We start from the raw sequence: 18,139 nt of genomic DNA, 5'->3' as shown, positions 1-18,139 counted from the left end.
TAGTTATTGAATAAGGGAAAATAAATCAAATTCAAAATTGTTTCATGTTCTTATGTATTTTTGTTTGTTTCCCCTCCTCTTTTTTTTCCACATAATTTTGGTGTCAAAAACCACATGTTCACTAAGGAGTGAGGATGCTGAGATGGATAGTGATTAGAAAAGAATTGTTACATTGAAAATGAATGCTTTTGTAAGAAGGCAAAGATAACTTAGGTTTCAATATGAGGATGAACGCTCATTGCAGAAATAAGGAATCAAAAAGGATGAAGGAGCTGAGAAGATAAGAGGAAGAGCAATATGAAAGTAATAAAATGCTGTGCTACATTTCTGCTCACTTGAATTCATCTGTCTGGTCAATTCTTGAAACTCCTGGAAAATCCTCATACAATACACCACCATTAGAAGGTATCTTCAGTCTTCATCTTCCTTGTGGTAGCCACAATAATTTGGAGGATGTGGACTATGGGGCTTCCTGGGCTTTTCTTGTATCTGTATCTTTAATTCCTGATAAGAATATCAAAATAGCAGCAAACATCGGAACAAAGCAGATCCCATAACTCCAGCTTCGACCCACTTCAACTTGAATGCAGACAAGTTCAATAACTGCCATCAAAGTTCCAATGCTAATGAAGAAGAACCTATTGAAGAAGTAGATTATTTGACTGATCAATTCCAAAACCTGATACACTTGATTTTAGACCACCTGTTCTAAGTGTAGTTGGATATAAAGATACATAAGGAATTTCCATCCGGAATTTGCTAGCTTGTTTGTATTGTTGGTTGCAGTAGCATGGCAAGAAGCTGGGCGTAACTGTGGCAGTTTGGTTGATACTGCTAACATGCTGGTACCCTGATTCACCATTATTACATCATTTTCGCATTTCACCATATTAGAAATCCAGTAGAAGTAAAGAAGAAAAGGCAAAAGTTATTTAGAGGGTTGTATTTTTTCATTTTCCCTTTTTTTTCTTCTTTTTATTTGATGGGGGTGGGTAAAACATAGCAAGAAGAAGAAAATAAAAGAAGATTAACTTACAAGAACTTGCACTACAGACAAAGTTACAATGGTCTTGTATCTGCCTAAGGAGTCTGTAAGGAAGCCACCAAGCAAAAACAGAAGAAAAGAAGACTCATGAAATCAGTTATAGTATTGGCAGAAGTAGCATTTGGCAGATGCATTGTCCTAACCAAGTATGTTATAAGATTCACTGCTATTCCCATTGTGGAGAGCGTCTCACATATTTCGATCCCCAGAAGAATTTTGATGGTTTAGTCAATTGAAATTTATATAAATTTTCTCTTACATTGACAATTGGACAAAAGTTAAGTTTTCACTGGTCAAACAAATATGTTTTTGTACATATGATCATTTGCTGGTGGAAACACCGAAATTGTGTAATGTAAAATAACCTCATGTGTTTTATGTGTGTGTGTGTGAGAGAGAGAGAGGGAGAGAGAGAGAGAGCTTATATGTTATCCAGGTCCTTAGTGACCCTGGATAACAGTTTGTACCTACAACTATCTCATGGAAAACAAACGTTATTAACAAGAGTAACAGGAAGAATTGGATTTGAAGTGCAATCTGCATTAAGGTAAAAAGTCATGACTGAAAAGAATACTAAAACCAATATTTCATAATCTCTGGAGTTGAATTGATAGAATACTCAAGACGATACCTGATTAAAATGAGTCATCTCGGGAATTCTTTTGCATACTTGATATGAAATGGAGCATAGATTACTATCAAAATAAGTGTTACGATTCATGAAAATGGAGCATAGATTATGAAGCAACAAAAGAGTCAAAATTGTGTACCTAAAATAAGGGCAGCAGATACCCAACCACTAGTTTAGGATTTGTCAGCAGGGAATCCATTGGAATCTATGATGTCAGTGATAGACCAAACCGTCTTTCTTTCCTTATAGCAAAAATAAAGTCAATATTTGTTTGTCAATAATGAGTAAAAGCTTTCATGGTAAAGCTTTCAAAAACGTCTTCAACTGAAAAAAAAATAAAAATTGAAAACTAGGAAGGAAAGGAAACAAACCATAGCATCAAAATTAATAGGAAAAGAGCATGAGAAACACTAGAAATTAAGGTATGGAACTAAGGATCCTCCCTTTGCCATACTTGCACTGGCAAAGTTAAACGTCTTAGGAGGTTCTCTTATATGCAGGTCCTGGCATTGACCTCCACCACAATTTGTGACAAATTAGATTGTTTTGGCATCATTTGAGATGTTTCTTGTGTTGCAAAATTAAAGGTTTTAGTCATTTAGAAGGATTTTTATTTATCTAGTTTTCATCTTTTACGTTTCCCTATTCATCCCACTCCATATTGTGTAGCAAAACACAAGGCAGTTAAATGTCATGGAGAGTCATTGGAATGGAAGGTAAGAAAAAAAAAATAGGAATATTGAACATGCATTATCCCTGGAATATATACTTTTGGATATAGCAGTGGCCCTTCTGTTTTTCCTTCTATGAACATTATCAAAACCAATATTCAGAAACCACACACCTGTGCCCTGGGCCCCTATCCCCAGAAAGAAGGGAGAAGAAAAAATATCAAAACTGATACTGTTACAGTTCTAGAACATGCTGGGTGCTTGCCAGAAGAAATCAGTTTCCACATGCAAAAATTAATGATTGATCAAAGAAGTATCTAATCATTGTGGAATAATGCCTATGAAACACCCATATGACATGCTGAAATACGATTTATAGGGCAAATTATTTTGACCAAGGGAATTGAAAATTTGATATGTAGAGATGATTGACAAATCTAGCTTCTCCAAGGAAAGAGAAGGACATGACCTGAGGATTTGGAAATGGACTTCATATAAAAGTAAGTAGTCTATTCAGGGTGAGTGTGTACCTGTAGGATGATCATGCTCTCTCACGCAAGGTTATGTTGGAGCCTGCAGCCATGCTTATGTTTGAGTGTGCATCATATTGATGCATGAATGGCCTATACTTAGTAATATATAGCTTAACTCACAATTGGTCTGTGTGAATTAGATATGATTCCTGGGTTTTTCATTCACTTGCAGGTTTAAATTTCATTGATTGGTCACTAACTCCTACCGCCAAATCAGTTCATATTGATCAACTCAGCTGTAAAGGCCAACTCCATTTCTCCAATGCAAATTCAAGCAGAATACACTACTCTTGAAACTTTGATGATTAAAGTCATTTGCATCAAAGGCTTCAATTCATAAATGAATTTTTGGATTGTAAAAAAATTTGGATGAATTGCTTTGTAACATGTACATAGATCGTTAATAGTAAGCTTTGATCCTGTTCCTGGACAAACCTGGTGCAGCCATAAAAACATCTTTCAGGATATTCCAGTACCTGATCAGTATGCCTCAACCAGACCTCTGAAAATAAGCCTCTGAAAATAAGGTAAGTGACGGTAGAAGCATTACAGTGATTATTGAATATAAATACAGGAGAACCCCATCCAACCTTGAATTGCATATTCTGTAAGATTCTTCCAAAATGTGACCCATTTGCTGGAAATCCTTATGTATTAGCTTGCATCAAACTTCACTGCAACAGAATTGTCCCATTGCTTGATCACACCATCTTGTCCATAATTTTGACACCACCATACTACCTGCTGAATAATCATCAGGGATATCTGGCACACAATCCCTTGCTCTGTAATAGCCTCTAGATCCTATCTGATCAATACAACATGGGTTCATAGAGAATGTTGCTCAAGCGCAAAACTGATGTTCATTTATCACCAGAAATCTCCGCATGAACATTGCCCATCTCTGAAATGGTGAAACCGGCTCCTGTCTCTCATCACAATTTCTCGATTATAAATCTTGGAGATGAACTTAGAAGCAGAGTGACAATCACCACAAACCCGCAAATTCTTTGTAATCCGAATAGGAGATCCTGGTGGTGTGTTCAGAAGTGCAAAAGCAATAGCCAGCTTTTCGCTATGTCTACTTAAAGCATCTTCTTTATCTTCTTCATCAATATCAAGAAACACCTCTGTTGTAGTAGGAACATATCCAGCCCTCTTCATTTCCCTCCCCATCTCGTTCACCATCTTAATAATTTCATTATATTGATTATGTGATCTATCTCCTACAATAAATTCATGAATTTCATTGTCTAGCTCAATCATGGTGCTTCCTGGGACCTTTTGGATCCCTTTCTTCCCCATAGCAACTCTAATCTTGGATTTCTTCTCCCAATCTAACATCTTTCCATAGATATTGGAAAGTAACACATAGTTTGACTCATGCATGGGTTCATTTCTGATTAACTGTTTACTGATGCTTTCCCCAAGCTTGAGCTCACCATGGACGCGGCAAGCACTAATCAGAGTTCGCCAGATTATCGGGTTTGGCTCAATGGGCATTCTTTCAACAAACTCTAGTGCCTCAGTGACAAGTCCAGCCCTGCTTAACAAATCCACCATGCATCCATAGTGCTCTATCTTAGGTACAATGCCAAATTGCCTTGTCATTTCACTAAAGTATTGCCTGCCCCTTTCAACTAAACCTGAGTGACTACAAGCTGAGAGCAACCCAATAAATGCAATATCTTCTGGGACCATCCCAGATGCTTTCATCTCCTCAAATAAAGAAACGGCCTCCAATCCTCGACCATGCATAGCCAGGCCAACGATGACAGAAGTCCAAGAAACAATTGTTCTCTTGCTCATGTTTCTAAATAAACCCAATGCTTTATCAACATCCCCACACTTTGCAAACATGTCTATGAGGGCATTAGAGAGCTCTACAGTTTTTAAAACCCTTTCCTTCTCGATATAAGACTCAATCCATTTTCCAAGCTCAAGGGCACCTAAATCAGTACAAGCAGACAGAACGGAAACCATGGTAACATCATCTGGGCAAACACCTGCAATCTGCATCTTCCTAAACAGCCCAACAGCACCAGCAGACTGGCCCAAACGTGCGTACCCGCCAATCATTGCAGTCCACGTAACCGGGTCCAACTTTGGCATTTCATCGAACGACTTCCTAGCAAACTCCATCCCTCCGGAACAGCAGCAATACATGTGAACCATAGTGTTCTGCACAAAAATATCATCATCAAACCCAAATTTTACCAATGACCCATGAACCGCCTTACCCAAATTCAAGTCCCTAAGACCTGCGCAGGCCTTTAGAACGAAGGGAAACGCATATTTATTGGGCGAAATCCCATATCCAAGCATGAGGTTATAATAAAATATAGCATTGTGCTTGGATTGACTACTTTCAGCGTAAGCTCTAATGATAGTACTGAAAAGGAAGGCGTCATAGACACGGGCATCTTCCACTGAGAAAACAAGCGACATCGCGTAGGGGATGGCATCGAGATTGGACGAAGCAGAAGTGAACTTGGTGAGGACTAAAGGATTATTCTGGAAACCCAATTTGATGATGTGGGTATGGAGTTGAGCGAGTTTGGGAAGAGTGTTACAGTCTTGGAGGAGATCCAAGTAGGGTTGTTCAACAGCTCTATGGTTCATGTTGGATTGATGGTGAAGGGTCGTCGTTTTGAGCTTTGACGCGTTTATGCTATGTAAAAGCCTTGGTTTGAGGTATGAGAATCGCATTTTTGAAAAGGCACAACGGCTCTCCTCTTGGCCTGAAGGAGGCATTTGCATTGTCTACAGAACGACGTCGTTTTGAGTGAATAGCTGCGTCATTTCAAACATGATAGACGTGGACAACCTGGGTTCACTCTTCACCGCCTACATTTTCGAGCTCTTTACTCCACTCTGACAATTTGGTTTCTCTGAATTCTTCTGAATTCTGATTAGGGAGAGAGACGGGCTCAGAAAATGAGAAGGGTCTCTTCGAAAATCTCTTCTTTTATGTCCCAACGGTTTCTTCAGCCGAAACCTAAATTTCAAATCAATGTGTTTCGCTTTTACTGTGATCATCCCCATCTTTCTTCGCCAAAGCGTCCAGGTTCTCCTTCCCCCTCTCTGTTACCTTATTTGGGTCATATTGGTTCAAACAGTTAGTTTTTTTTTTTTCCTTGATTGTTGATTGATGGTGTCAATTTGATGGTTTTGTCACAAGCTCAGCATCTATATTGTGTTTGTGTGAGAAGGGTGTTCTGTTATGGGATTAATAATTTTCTTACATTTGGTCGCTGAGAAAATAAGAACAAAAGGAGCTGGAGTTTTGGATATTCTGTAAAGCATCCACTCAATTTAGTTTAACAAATGTTTTGATCTATTAGGGTTTTCATTTTCTGGGAAACATGAGGATCTGTCTGGTTGCAGAGTAGTTTGTAGGAAAAGAAATAAAAAGTATGATTCTTATAAAAGGTTGGGCCTCAAATGGGCTGCAAAATTTATTTGCTTTCCTTTTTGTTTTATTGTAATCAAATGGAACATGGGACTTGAACCGGCCAGAAATTTGAGAGGGCAAAACCAAAGCATACTCAATTTGAGGACCTTAGCAAGAATTTCAAGTGGAAAAGCCTTCTCATATAGTCAGTATGTGGATCTAAGCCCCAAGCTCAAATAGATTATCAAGTAGGGGTTAGGCATTCAACACCAAATTCAGTTGTTCAGTTCTGTTTGGTTGCTAATACTGATTTACTTAGCCAACTTTATATTGGCAACCAAGAAAGCTCCTGTCTGAAGAACGGAGAATGATTCTACCCAGGGAAGTTCCTATAGGAGCAATTCTTCTTTTTCTTGGTCCAATTTCATAACTTTTATTGATTTTTTATTATCTTATAAAACCTCTTGAAAAATTATTTATAAAGTTTTTTTTATAAATAGGTGAGTATATGATTAAATCTGCCTTGAGTGGTGGACAACCTAACTGATTGAGCTTCGGGCTTGGATCCTTGTTGATTATATGGTTTTGTTTGATTCTGCTTAAGCTTTGCATCTTTTATGTTCCTAATGCTTCTTTCTTGATTTTCCTTCAGAGTATAATGTAAAATTTAGAATGTTTCTCTAAATTGTATATCATTCATATTTGCAAAAAATATGAATGTTTCTCTTTCAGGACCTCTCACACGCTATAGGAATCTAGTTGAGCAAGGGAAGCTCCAGCATGATCCTGACCAGGAAAGAGTTGCTCTGGAATTGGACAATTTACTTGGGAGGTTAGAGCAGTATGAGAAAGAGATGGAGGAATATCATGTACAATTTAGATTCCAATGATGCACACTGTCTCAGCTAATATTTTTTGCAAAACTTAGATCTTCTCATATAATGATTTTCTTTGATTCTGAATCCTTTTTCCTACTTGTTGAAGGTAACCCTAGCAAAGTGGGAGAATGAAAGGGAGAATGAGCGACGCAGGCTTTTGATGGAGGAAGCTGAGCTCAAACAACAGGGAGACATAGGGACAACTGTAAGCAAGTATCGGAATAGACTTGTTGAGAGATGGATGTTTCGGTGAGGCACACTACACTTCCAAAATTCCTATCTGAAAATGTTTAAATTTATCTTAGTGATTTCTATTTGACATAATAACTACTGTGTTTGTCTCAAATATTTAAGTACTGGTACTTTCAGCTATGAGTTGTCTAATGTTTGGTTGTTTTAATTTGCAGGCAATACTTCTATGTTAATTCAATTTCAATTTACATTTTAACCTAACATCACAGTGCAGTTATTTAGATTATTATTTGCATTTCCATGGCTAGGTTTTCAGAGTTAATCAATGAGACTCTCACGGGTTCTTTTCAGAGCTCTTACAACCTGAGAGGCAGGGGATCATCTTTCACCCTACTCATTTGTTCTTGCTGTGGAAGCTCTAAATTGCTGTATCTTTAGGGTGCTTTAGGGAGGTTTCATGACAGGCTTTAAAATCAGGGAGTAGGGAAGCGAGAGTCTGGAGATTTCACATTTACTTATTATTAAAGATTCTCTCCCTTTCTGTAAGGTAGATTGTGAATAAATATCATATTAAGAAAGAAAGAAAAGAAGGAAGGAAGGAAGATTCTCTAGATTCATATCGGTAAACTATGTCCAAAACTAGCCGATGGAAATCCATACAGACATCTTGTGATTTTATATCATGTTATGCTTTCTTCTTTGGTCACCCTTCTCAGCTTCTGTATTAATGAAATTTCGTTGGACTCAGGAAAAAACCTGACAATGTCGAACCAGGAGTGGGAAAATGGGTTTCATACCTTAATCGAGAAAAGAAGTTGGATACAGTAATTGGTCGGCGCCCAACTCCTCCTCCAGCTCCAAAAGGTTTATATTTGTATGGTAGTGTAGGAAGTGGTATGTTTCTAACTCTTTCCCATATCTACCTGTAAATACAATATGTGAAATAAAAATTATTTTATATTATTCTATTTCCTTGTTAAATATGATCAAGTGGAATAATTTGTCATCCATACAGCAAAAATTGGAACATTGATTCCCATTTAACAGCCTGTACTGTTTAATTTTTTTACTCTATGCCACCCTCTTGGAGAAGAATAAATTGCCGAGGAGATAGCTTCTCTCCTTCCATTGGATTTTTAATCATCATTATAATCATTCATCACCAACACTATCACCAGTAAGATAGTCACTGTTGCCATCATCATCATCTACTAATCTTTATTACTTGCTTAATTTCACTTTTTTAACTTATTTATCATTTTTTTTCATATGAAGAAACTAAACTGAAGCCATGACTCTACAAACTGTAGGAAAGACAATGCTTATGGATATGTTTTATAGTGCCACTGAAGGAATTGTTAAACATCGAAGAAGGTTTCACTTTCATGAGGTGAAAATTAGTTTACGCTTTGAGTGATATCCTTGAAATTATTTTTATGGTCACACTCATAAAAATGAACTTCTATGTTGGTTTGTGTTATTAAGGAAATGCATCAGGCTATCTTGATTCTTGAAGGTCCAGGCCCAACTAAGTACCTAACACTAGTTGGTCAGCCTTTTTTTTTTTTTTTTTTTGAAAGTGATTAATGTTTTTGAGGTAATTTGAGTCAGTTCCTTGCCAATTCAGTTTAAGGGCCTAAATCCAAACAGCTTTGTCTCAGAGGAGTTGGTTTCTTTTGGTATGGAACAAAGTGGTCATTGGTTTTTTGTGGAAAGTAATGGATTGTCAAAATTGGATTTTTCAAGATTGACCTTAAAGAAGAGATGTATAAACATACATATTTATGTACTAACATTCACAAGTATAATATGCCTGTTTTGTTCTATTATATTAAGAGCCTCTCCTTATGGATGCTCAACATGAATCACTAAAACATCCATATTTCTTGTGCATGTGAAGGTAGACAGTAATTTAGAGAATTCAAACTTTGCTCAATCATCCAACATCCCCACTGGATAAATTCCGATGCTCTTTAGACCCATTTGTACATAATTCAGAAAAAATAGGTAGGAGAGAGTGAGAAAGAGAGAGGTGGTAATGAAAGGTGGGGACAATCGGTTATGTTCATGCGCATGCCTCTAAGGTTTTGTGCATGTATGAGCACTCATGCCAATGTCTTTAGTGTTGAGTGTGTGTTTGGGTGTGCACATCAATGGGAACAATATGTACTTTTTCCCAAAATGATTTAGAAAAAAAATGTTCATCTGCTAGTTTTTACTTCGTTCTGTCAAATTTCATGCATTGTATCAAGATGGTATTTTTCCATCTTAATTTTCAGGCTATGCTTGAAATAAATGAACATATGCATAAAGTATGGAAGAATCAAGTGGAGGAAAAGTCTTTGCAGTCGAATATTTCTAGCTGGATTATGAATCTTCCTTTTGATACAAAAGTTAAAGAATGGTTAGCTGCGGAAGAAAGATATAAGCATGAGGTACAGATGAAAAACATTCTTCCTGCTGTAGCAGATAAGTTTCTTGTAGACCGAGAGATGGATCAAAGAGGGGCTAGCATTCTTTGCTTTGATGAGATTCAGGTAAGATGAAAAACATGCAGAAGTGTTTGTTCTAAATTTACAATCTGGCATCAGAATTTCAGAATCTGTGCACCAACACACGTTCATTGTTACCTTGTCCTTTTCAGGAGCCTATCTTTTTTTAATTCACCTTTTCATTTATAATGCATGGTTTAATGATACATACAAGGTGTTCAACTTGTTAAAGAGGTTGCATTTATTTGTTTAATGCTCTTTCAAGAACCAATTTATCTTGCCTAGCAACTTTTTTGTGGTGGACTTACAGGAGAATAGAATGTCTAGCATTTTATTTGATGTGTTTGTATGATGAACAAACATTATCTTGTTATAATGCTTCCTTGCCTTTGATTTGTTAAATGGCTTCAATGTCTAATTTTGATCTTTGCATAGATTTTGAAGTGATGGAATATATTTGTGTTCTACAATTATGAAATCTATTGCTCCTGTATTCATAATGTTCCTTGAGTACAGACTAGCAGAGGCGACATTCTATGCCTTTTTTGAAGAGTAGGTGGAAAGTATCATCTTTGAAGGTGAAGAAGGATTTGACTGTTTTTCCAAGAGTACAAAGAGCACATCTCTAATTTCTATTTAGTAAATATAGAAGTTAGACATGAAATGTTGATGTGGTATTACTCATACCATATTATTGTCAGTGGTGAAGCTGTCCTATAAAAGAAGAGGAAGGCACTCTTGATAAGATTTTGCAGATGGCTGAGAATTCTATGGTATTCTTGAAAAAATGATGATACTATTTCATGGTTGAGTTTTTAAACCACCTACTGAATGTAAAGATTAACATATAATTATCCTCTACTGGATAACTGAGTTTCCCCAGATGTTTTATAAAAGAAGACACCCCAAGGAAGTAATATCTTATCTTGTTTGTTGATCAAAATTGAAAGGGGAGTAAAGGTTTTAACAAGCCTGGTCGTCTGATAATCGTTCATCTAGAGCAATCAACTCTTCTCTTGCAGTCCGGTGATATAAAAAACCACAATATGTCATGGTCTGATTTTGGATCACATAGAATTTCTTGACTGTAGCAGTGATAGAATTAATGTTTGTTGTCAAGTAGTTTTTCAGTGCACGTTATTTTTCATTTAGGAGTTACACCGAGTACTCAGCTATTTCTCTCCAGGTTTTAGACATGGAACACAAATGCCCCTTTTAAACTTAAGATTGTAGCTCCATATCATCTGCGTAAGCTCTCTGAAGGCCGCCTTCACATTATTGTCTAAATTACTGCTAGACCAAAATAGAATGCAAAGGAAATAAATGCTGACTCAAAAATGCATTCTTCTTCAGTCTCCTTCAGAGTTCACAAACAAAGAAAGTTGGCCTTTAGACTTGCTTCAGCAACTTTGCCCTAAAAGCAACAAGGGGGCCACAGCTTTACTTGGGGTTTCTTTCTCAGTTGATGGAACTAGAGATGATAGATGAAGGAAAAAGTCCTCATCCTTTTATTGTGTCTGGGGGTACATAAGTTCTGCTGTCCTTTCTCTCTAGCCCTCCCTGTATGAGATCACTTTCAGAAGTTGGACACTAAACTAGTTAAGATACCCTTTTTGTGGTTGAGTTAATAAAATATCATCTATATATATATATCATTATTTTCTGCCCTATTGTCTGAAGTTATATTATTAACTGCTCCTTCACTTGATGTGGAACACTCAAATTTACGTTTCAAGTTCATTTTATATGGAGTATAAGTTTCTTATTAACTTTGCAGCTCATTTCTTGAATTAAAAACTATTGCTTTCTATTGCAGACTGTTGATGTATTTGCTGTTGTGGCCTTATCTGGAATTATAAGCAGATTGTTGAGTACTGGAACTGTTCTTGTGGCCACCAGTAATCGAGCACCAAATGATTTAAACCAGGTGTGTTTTCAAATGGACTCATTGCCAACTCCTTTTTTCTGACACGTGATGTCAGTTTATTTTATCAGTTTAACTTTTATATATTGTTAGGCAAGAATTCTTCAAGGCATTTTTGGCTCAGTATTTGTCTGCTAAAACACGTTGACAATAATTTATGGACCTTGATCATGCTGTAGATATTTCTTGGTTTTCTATTCTATGTTCACTTACAAATGATAAGAATCACCCACTTTTAGGGTTTCAGAGTTGAAATGCTTTTCAATATTTACATTTCCTTTTCCTCACAAATCTTGCTCTTGCAGGATGGCATGCAGAAGGAGATCTTCCTAAAGCTTGTTGCCAAATTGGAGCGGCACTGTGAGAATGTTTTGATTGGAAATGAGATTGATTATCGCCGCCTTATTGCACAGAGATCTATAAACAAAGTGAGAGAGCCTAAGCAAATTCTACTGTTGATTCAAATCTTATCTCAGATTCATGACTTGATGAAGTTTTTTCATGATTTAATTCTAAACAATGAATAGAACATCAGTGATTGATGATACTATCAAGGTTTATGGATATATCTATCTTGAGTAGAAAGAATTTTACCTAGAGTAGAGATTAGTTGTAAAATATGAAATTGTGTGATAAACTTTAAACAGTGCCAAAGGAACATTTGAAGAATTAGGCAACATCTGTAAATAAATTGCATACATGACTAATATGTATTTTATGCTTGCTAGTAGGTATGTTTGAGAAAATTCAAGGATAGAATAACATTTATGTAGTCATTTATTCTAACATCTGAATGCAAGACCAATAGAATATATATAGGCACAAGGAATGTATACCATACTACCACAACTGTTCTGTCTATAACATTTGGTATCAACAATTTCTTGAAATAAACTACATAAACTCGCTTGTTTTGTTAGAATACTATATTTTGTTAAACTTAGTTTGTTGACAAACAGTTTATGTTCTCATATTAAAAATAATTGTTCAAATTTAACAATGATTTATGATTATTAAGCATAAAAACATATTTAATATTTTTCTATTTATTAAAATCCTTTCAAGATATAAACTTTTAGTTATAAATTATATATCACAGCTTCATTACCATTCTCTTATTTTTAAACCTGGTTGATAAAAAATGATCTATTCAGAAATTTGGACTCTTTTTTCTTTTCTTTTTTTTAATGGGAGAGTTTAAAATCCTTTACTACACTAGGCCAATTACTTATTTATGTAGTTTATTACAATGTCTACTATTTATTTCAACTTGGTTGATACAATTATCTGCACCAATTATGAAAGGAGAACTATTTTCTGATTAGTTTTGCGGGTATAAAAGAAAAAGGAGATGATTGGGTTCATGTGGGTTTTAGGCTGGTGTTCTTTTGGGTGTATTTTGAAGCTCTGTTGTACAGTTTGATCTTTTGGCCTCCTCATTCCGCTTAGCTTGAAGGATAACCCATCCTTCCTTGAACCTAATTTTTTTAATGATACAATTTCTCTTGTCTCACTTTCATGTAAATAAAACGGTAACAACAACAAAGCCTTTACTTTTTACTATTTGGGGTGTCCAAATTTCATCCTCTTTAGGGTGCATTTAAATTCAAAGGATGAAAAATAAAGAGAAAAAGGCAGATCTGAGAAAGCAGGGAGATCATAAGGCAAAAAAAAAAAAAAAAGAGTCAGATCAAGTTGAGAGATGATGGAGATATTAGATAGGGAGAGAGAAAGAAGGTAAGTAGTGGTTATTGGTGGAGCTGAGGTTTAATATAGTCATGGAGCTGTGATTATTGTACTGGAGTTGTAGGTTTTCATTCCATGTGGGAATACTATCTTATCATTTCTTGTCTTGTCACTTTCTGGTGCTTCTTCGAACTTTTCATGGTGCATTCATTCTTGTATTTTTTTTTTCTCATCTATGTCTATGTCCTTATTCAGATACATTCATTTAGGAACAACTTATTTGACCATCTAGTTTGGAAGTAACACTAAAAATACACCTTTAGTCTCTGTGTTTGACCAAGTCTTTCTTTCTGCTGGTTAAAATCTAATTGCATAAATGCAGGCCCATTACTTCTGGCCTTTAGATGGTATTGCTTTTAAGAAATTTGAGGAAATGTGGCATGAGGTCATAAACCAATCAGGAGGAAAGGTTATATCTAGTACTATTCTGGTGATGTTTGGCAGGTATTTTTCAAACTGAATCTTGTGAATTTAATAAATGCACCTTATCATGCTGAAAGACATTCTTGTAATTTAAACTAGAACATTGGAGGTTCCTGAGAGCTGTAATGGAGTGGCACGGTTCAAATTCGATTATTTATGTGGTCGGCCGGTATTATTCTTGACTTTGTATGAATTCATGATCTTGTTTAGAAATTAAACTTTTGCTGTTTCTAGATATGTATTCATGCTTTTGCATTTAGTTTTTAAAGCCAATAACAAGCTAATCTTATGAAATTGTACTTATCCCCTTCCAAGAGATTTTGTTAGATGATGTCTTATTTAACCTATTTATCTAGCATGCTGTAGGAAAAGTTTACAATCTTGAACTGCAAGTCACTAGAACAAATTTGCACATTGGAAGTTTAAAGAAGGAAAACGTAACTATACTCAAGTACCTGGCTGCAAGAAAGATAAATGACCAGCCTGCAAACTGCCCTCATTTAGAATGAAAATGAACTGTTATTCAATGACCCTCTTCCTTGAGGCTTACTAAACTAGTCTTAATTTTCAAGAACTCATTCAGTCATGTTCTTGTCCTTGAAGAAGAACCATGAGATTGCTACACATGCAAACTATTTGTTGACTTATGTTCTTACTTAGTAGATCTCATTAATCATACTATTTGAAGACATTATGAGGGAATCATGTTTTTCTTTCTCCAAATGTTTACTTCATGCGATTGTCTTCAGGTGGGTGCAGCAGACTATATTGCAGTAGCTAAAAACTATCACACTGTTTTTATATCTGACATTCCTGTGATGAGTATGCGTATTCGTGACAAGGTAAGCTACTCTTGTGCTAAGATTTCCACCAAAATGTGCCAATATTATAACTAAATTGGAATGATTATCACAGAAATCTAGGTGTTGGAAATGTTATATGATCCACCTGAGGTTCATTGAGCTTCAACCTACCAAAACTTTCCCTATCTGAGCTGGAAAAAGTTATTTTTGGACTAAATTGAGTAGCACTGATGCAAATATGGTGTTGGGGCATACTCCACAAACTATATTTCACCACTTTGAAATATCAGTTGACCAAAGCTAATTAATTATATTGCTGTCTTCTTTTTTACCTCATCTGGATCATATATAGATTTGGATGCATGCATTTTCTGTAAGACTCATTGAGCTTCAACCTACCAAAACTTTCCCTATCTGAGCTGGAAAAAGTTATTTTTGAACTAGATTGAGCCCAGTTAATCCTAGCACTGATGCAAATATGGTGTTGAGGCAGACTCCACGAACTATTTTTTGCCACTTTGAAATATCAGTAGACCAGAGCTAATTAATTATATTTCTCTCTTCTTTTCACCTCATCTGGATCATATATAGATTTGGATGCATACATTTTCTATTCGATATTTTTCATATGAATAACATATGTTGCTATATTATTGGGTTGGAAACTTTGGATCAATCTCCATTATCAATCAATAAAGTGAATTCATTATTATTATGTTCGTTATTATTATTATTATTATTTTTTGTGTACATCCTTATCATAGTTCCAAACATCAACATGGTTTCACTTGTCAGGCAAGGAGGTTTATCACCCTTATTGATGAGCTATACAATCATCATTGCTGCCTGTTCTGTTCTGCAGCTTCTTCTATTGATGATCTGTTCCAAGGAACTGAAGAGGGAACCCTTTTTGATTTGGAGAGGCAAGTAGTCATTATCCTCAGCTTGTGCTCGACACCTCCTGATTGTCTTCTTGTATTTTCTTCAGTTTTTGTATTTTTAATCACATCTTCCAGCCTCTTAGTTCTTTTGCACAATCAAGTTCTATTACATTTTTGTGTGATTAGAAGACATATCTTGGTTATGCGTATTCATTTCCATTTTATTTCCCAGAAAAAATTTCAGGTTATAGTTCTAGTTTTGTTTGCCAACGAAATATTACATAGGGAAAGATTTTGAAGAAAGGTGGGGATTAGGCTTGACATCCCCCAAGGGAGAAGGTGACCATTGGATAGCATCCTCCTTTAGTATGGAGGTTTTCCTCAAAGTTGATATAATTGATTGGGATGCATTCCATGATTTATAGAAGGATGGTCCCACTTTTGGAGAAATATCTAGTGCCTTTATGGCTTTATGATACCACAGAGAAAATATCTTGTGTCTTTATGGTACCACAGCATTATGCTAATGTGGTACCACAGAACATTCACATTGTGCCACTTACTATATAGGTGTTGAATATCATTCACATGTACTAATATTTTAAAATTTTCTTTTTCTTAGATTCTTGAATCCAAGGAGGATACTTTTAGTAACTTAATCAACTAATTTATTTTGATGGTATCTAACATCTAGTTTGAAGGAGGGCTGAGTGCTTCATGTGTTTCATCTTGTGTTCTTTATGGCAAGTTCCTCAATTGTTACCTCAAAAAGGGCCCCATAAATAGCATAGTAATTTAAATAATTACTTTCTTTCTCCATTGCAAAAATTGAAAAATTATTTTGATCGTATCAGCTCTGTCATGGTGGTAATCTGAGAGGAAAGAATGTGTTTGCCAATTGCCACTATTAACAGCAGGTGGACTTTCCTTTTCCAGTTTCCAATTTGAAACAGAGACAGAAGGTGGGAAACTTCGCCGAAATGTTTTAGCAGAAGGTAATGTAGGTTCAGGAGGTGCACCAGCTGGCATAATATCACTGCTTTCGGGTCAAGAAGAGATGTTTGCCTTCCGCCGTGCAGTAAGTGATTCTCTCTCTCTCCCCCCTCCATTACAAGGGAAAAAAAAACCTTTCCACACACTTTCAATGCAATCACCCAACTTGTATTTTAGATGGGTCCCACCTCAATGTGCACCATCTGAATGGTACTGGGTGCTTGTGCAAGCAGTCATGTGCATACAAGAGATAAGATTCCTTATTTTCAAGATGGTTGTGGCCTGGTCAGGGTTCATAAATACTTAATACATTAAGTTTCTTGTTTCATGGTCGCTGATTTCTTTAACTGTAATTGTTTTCTTTTAAATTTCATTCTCTTGATTTTGTGCGTATACTATTTAGTTCCTTTACATTTTCTCTCTTTCCAAGAAATCTGAGGCTTTAAGAATGGACAACTTAAATGAATAGGAGGCCTAGTAAACACAAAATATTTTACTTTCTTAATGTTAGAAATCTGAATCCGCATTTTGGGCCACAAGGCATAGCAACTTCATTGACTTTACTGGATTCAGAATATTTTCCAACTTGGTAAATGGATAAAAGGATTTGGTTACTTGTGAGGTTTTTGCAAGCAGAAAAAAAAAATGGGTTCACATGATATCTTAAAATTAGAATACTAGGATTATTATTCTAATGAATGAAATATTATAAAATCTAAATATAGAATCTTAACCTGAAATACATAATTTTTGGACAGTATCATTTGCCCAAATTCTAATTTTCGTATCAGTCTTTAGATGCAATTAGGCAATGCTAATTAAAGGTTTTAAGTTTGGCATAACTAGCTCCTTTTTATTGAGAAATAGAAGGTAAAATTGAAATAGGAAGTCTGATCTATGTCTGAAAAAGAGAACTCTGAACTTTTACAGTTATCACTCCTACTACTTAAGGGCTTTTCTATTTCCTTCTTTCAATCTGATTGGTATGATATTATCTTACTGTTCATAGTAATTATTCATTGATTTTCTTTTAGATTTCTTCATCCTGGTTCTAAAGGTTGAGAAATACACGATTCATTGCAAGAACAATGTTTAAAAAACAAGCTACTTATGCAGGTCTCGCGCTTGATCGAAATGCAGACACCTTTATACCTGGAAGGAGTTTGCGATCTTCATCCTTATTTCCAGATACAACCCCAGGAGCTCAGGGATGATAATGCAAGAACCTTACAATCTCAAACAACCTGCTGAGAAGTAAACTTATTGTACTGATACCATACCTCAAGTATTGATAATGCTCATTCTTCTTCTCTCCTACAGGTTTAGCTGTTCTATTCATGTGCCTTTTCTTTTATTACTTGAATAAATACTGAACATGTTTCATATGAGGTTGAATTAATATAATAAAAAGCAATTCTTTTTTCCAGTTTATCTCTGATACAATCAGCATAATGATGCTGTCTGTTCTCTGAATTCACTAAATCTGGGACATCTACCTGATTTTGTCTATGTGTAAAGTGTTGCAACTTTTGA

The 18,139-nt window shown here is 35.7% G+C and overlaps 2 protein-coding genes across 11 annotated transcripts; one reads left to right on the top strand and one right to left on the bottom strand.

Annotated features, from left to right (window-relative positions):
• Positions 1-298: 298 nt before the first annotated feature.
• Positions 299-5,651, bottom strand: LOC117912547 (pentatricopeptide repeat-containing protein At4g21065-like). Of its 8 annotated transcripts, none has more exons than XM_034827171.1 (2): positions 704-5,651; positions 299-603 (listed from the first exon to the last, which is right to left on the bottom strand). In XM_034827171.1, the coding sequence occupies exon 1, from the start codon at positions 5,638-5,640 to the stop codon at positions 3,751-3,753; it is 1,890 nt and encodes a 629-aa protein (XP_034683062.1). In that variant the 5' UTR covers positions 5,641-5,651; the 3' UTR covers positions 299-603; positions 704-3,750. The 8 variants fall into 8 exon arrangements, with proteins under 8 accessions (XP_034683062.1, XP_034683056.1, XP_034683059.1 ...); XM_034827165.1 differs by having other exon boundaries at positions 299-850; positions 1,037-5,651; XM_034827168.1 differs by having other exon boundaries at positions 299-1,714; positions 1,816-5,651.
• Positions 5,652-5,797: 146 nt separating this feature from the next.
• Positions 5,798-18,037, top strand: LOC117912548 (putative ATPase N2B). 3 transcript variants are annotated; one of them, XM_034827174.1, is made up of 14 exons: positions 5,798-5,947; positions 7,007-7,143; positions 7,259-7,401; positions 8,093-8,238; positions 8,655-8,734; positions 9,624-9,881; positions 11,653-11,763; positions 12,066-12,188; positions 13,829-13,950; positions 14,029-14,098; positions 14,679-14,771; positions 15,528-15,655; positions 16,550-16,691; positions 17,723-18,037. In XM_034827174.1, exons 1-14 carry the CDS (start codon positions 5,818-5,820, stop codon positions 17,855-17,857), a joined length of 1,818 nt encoding a protein of 605 aa, XP_034683065.1. In that variant the 5' UTR covers positions 5,798-5,817; the 3' UTR covers positions 17,858-18,037. The 3 variants fall into 3 exon arrangements, with proteins under 3 accessions (XP_034683065.1, XP_034683066.1, XP_034683067.1); XM_034827175.1 differs by lacking the exon at positions 17,723-18,037 and having other exon boundaries at positions 16,468-16,551; XM_034827176.1 differs by lacking the exon at positions 5,798-5,947 and having other exon boundaries at positions 7,019-7,106.
• The last annotated feature ends 102 nt before the right edge of the window (positions 18,038-18,139 follow it).

Source organism: Vitis riparia, chromosome 4 (genome assembly GCF_004353265.1).
Source record: "Vitis riparia cultivar Riparia Gloire de Montpellier isolate 1030 chromosome 4, EGFV_Vit.rip_1.0, whole genome shotgun sequence".
Taxonomy (NCBI): Eukaryota; Viridiplantae; Streptophyta; class Magnoliopsida; order Vitales; family Vitaceae; genus Vitis; species Vitis riparia.
This window is presented reverse-complemented; position numbering and strand designations above follow the sequence as displayed.

Coding starts and splice junctions, on each gene's coding strand:
- LOC117912547 (XM_034827171.1), bottom strand. CDS start 5,640: ATGCAAATGCCTCCTTCAGGCCAAGAGGAGAGCCGTTGTGCCTTTTCA.
- LOC117912548 (XM_034827174.1), top strand. CDS start 5,818: ATGAGAAGGGTCTCTTCGAAAATCTCTTCTTTTATGTCCCAACGGTTT. Junction 7,144..7,258: donor AAGAGATGGAGGAATATCAT/GTACAATTTAGA, acceptor TACTTGTTGAAG/GTAACCCTAGCAAAGTGGGA. Junction 12,189..13,828: donor CACAGAGATCTATAAACAAA/GTGAGAGAGCCT, acceptor GCATAAATGCAG/GCCCATTACTTCTGGCCTTT.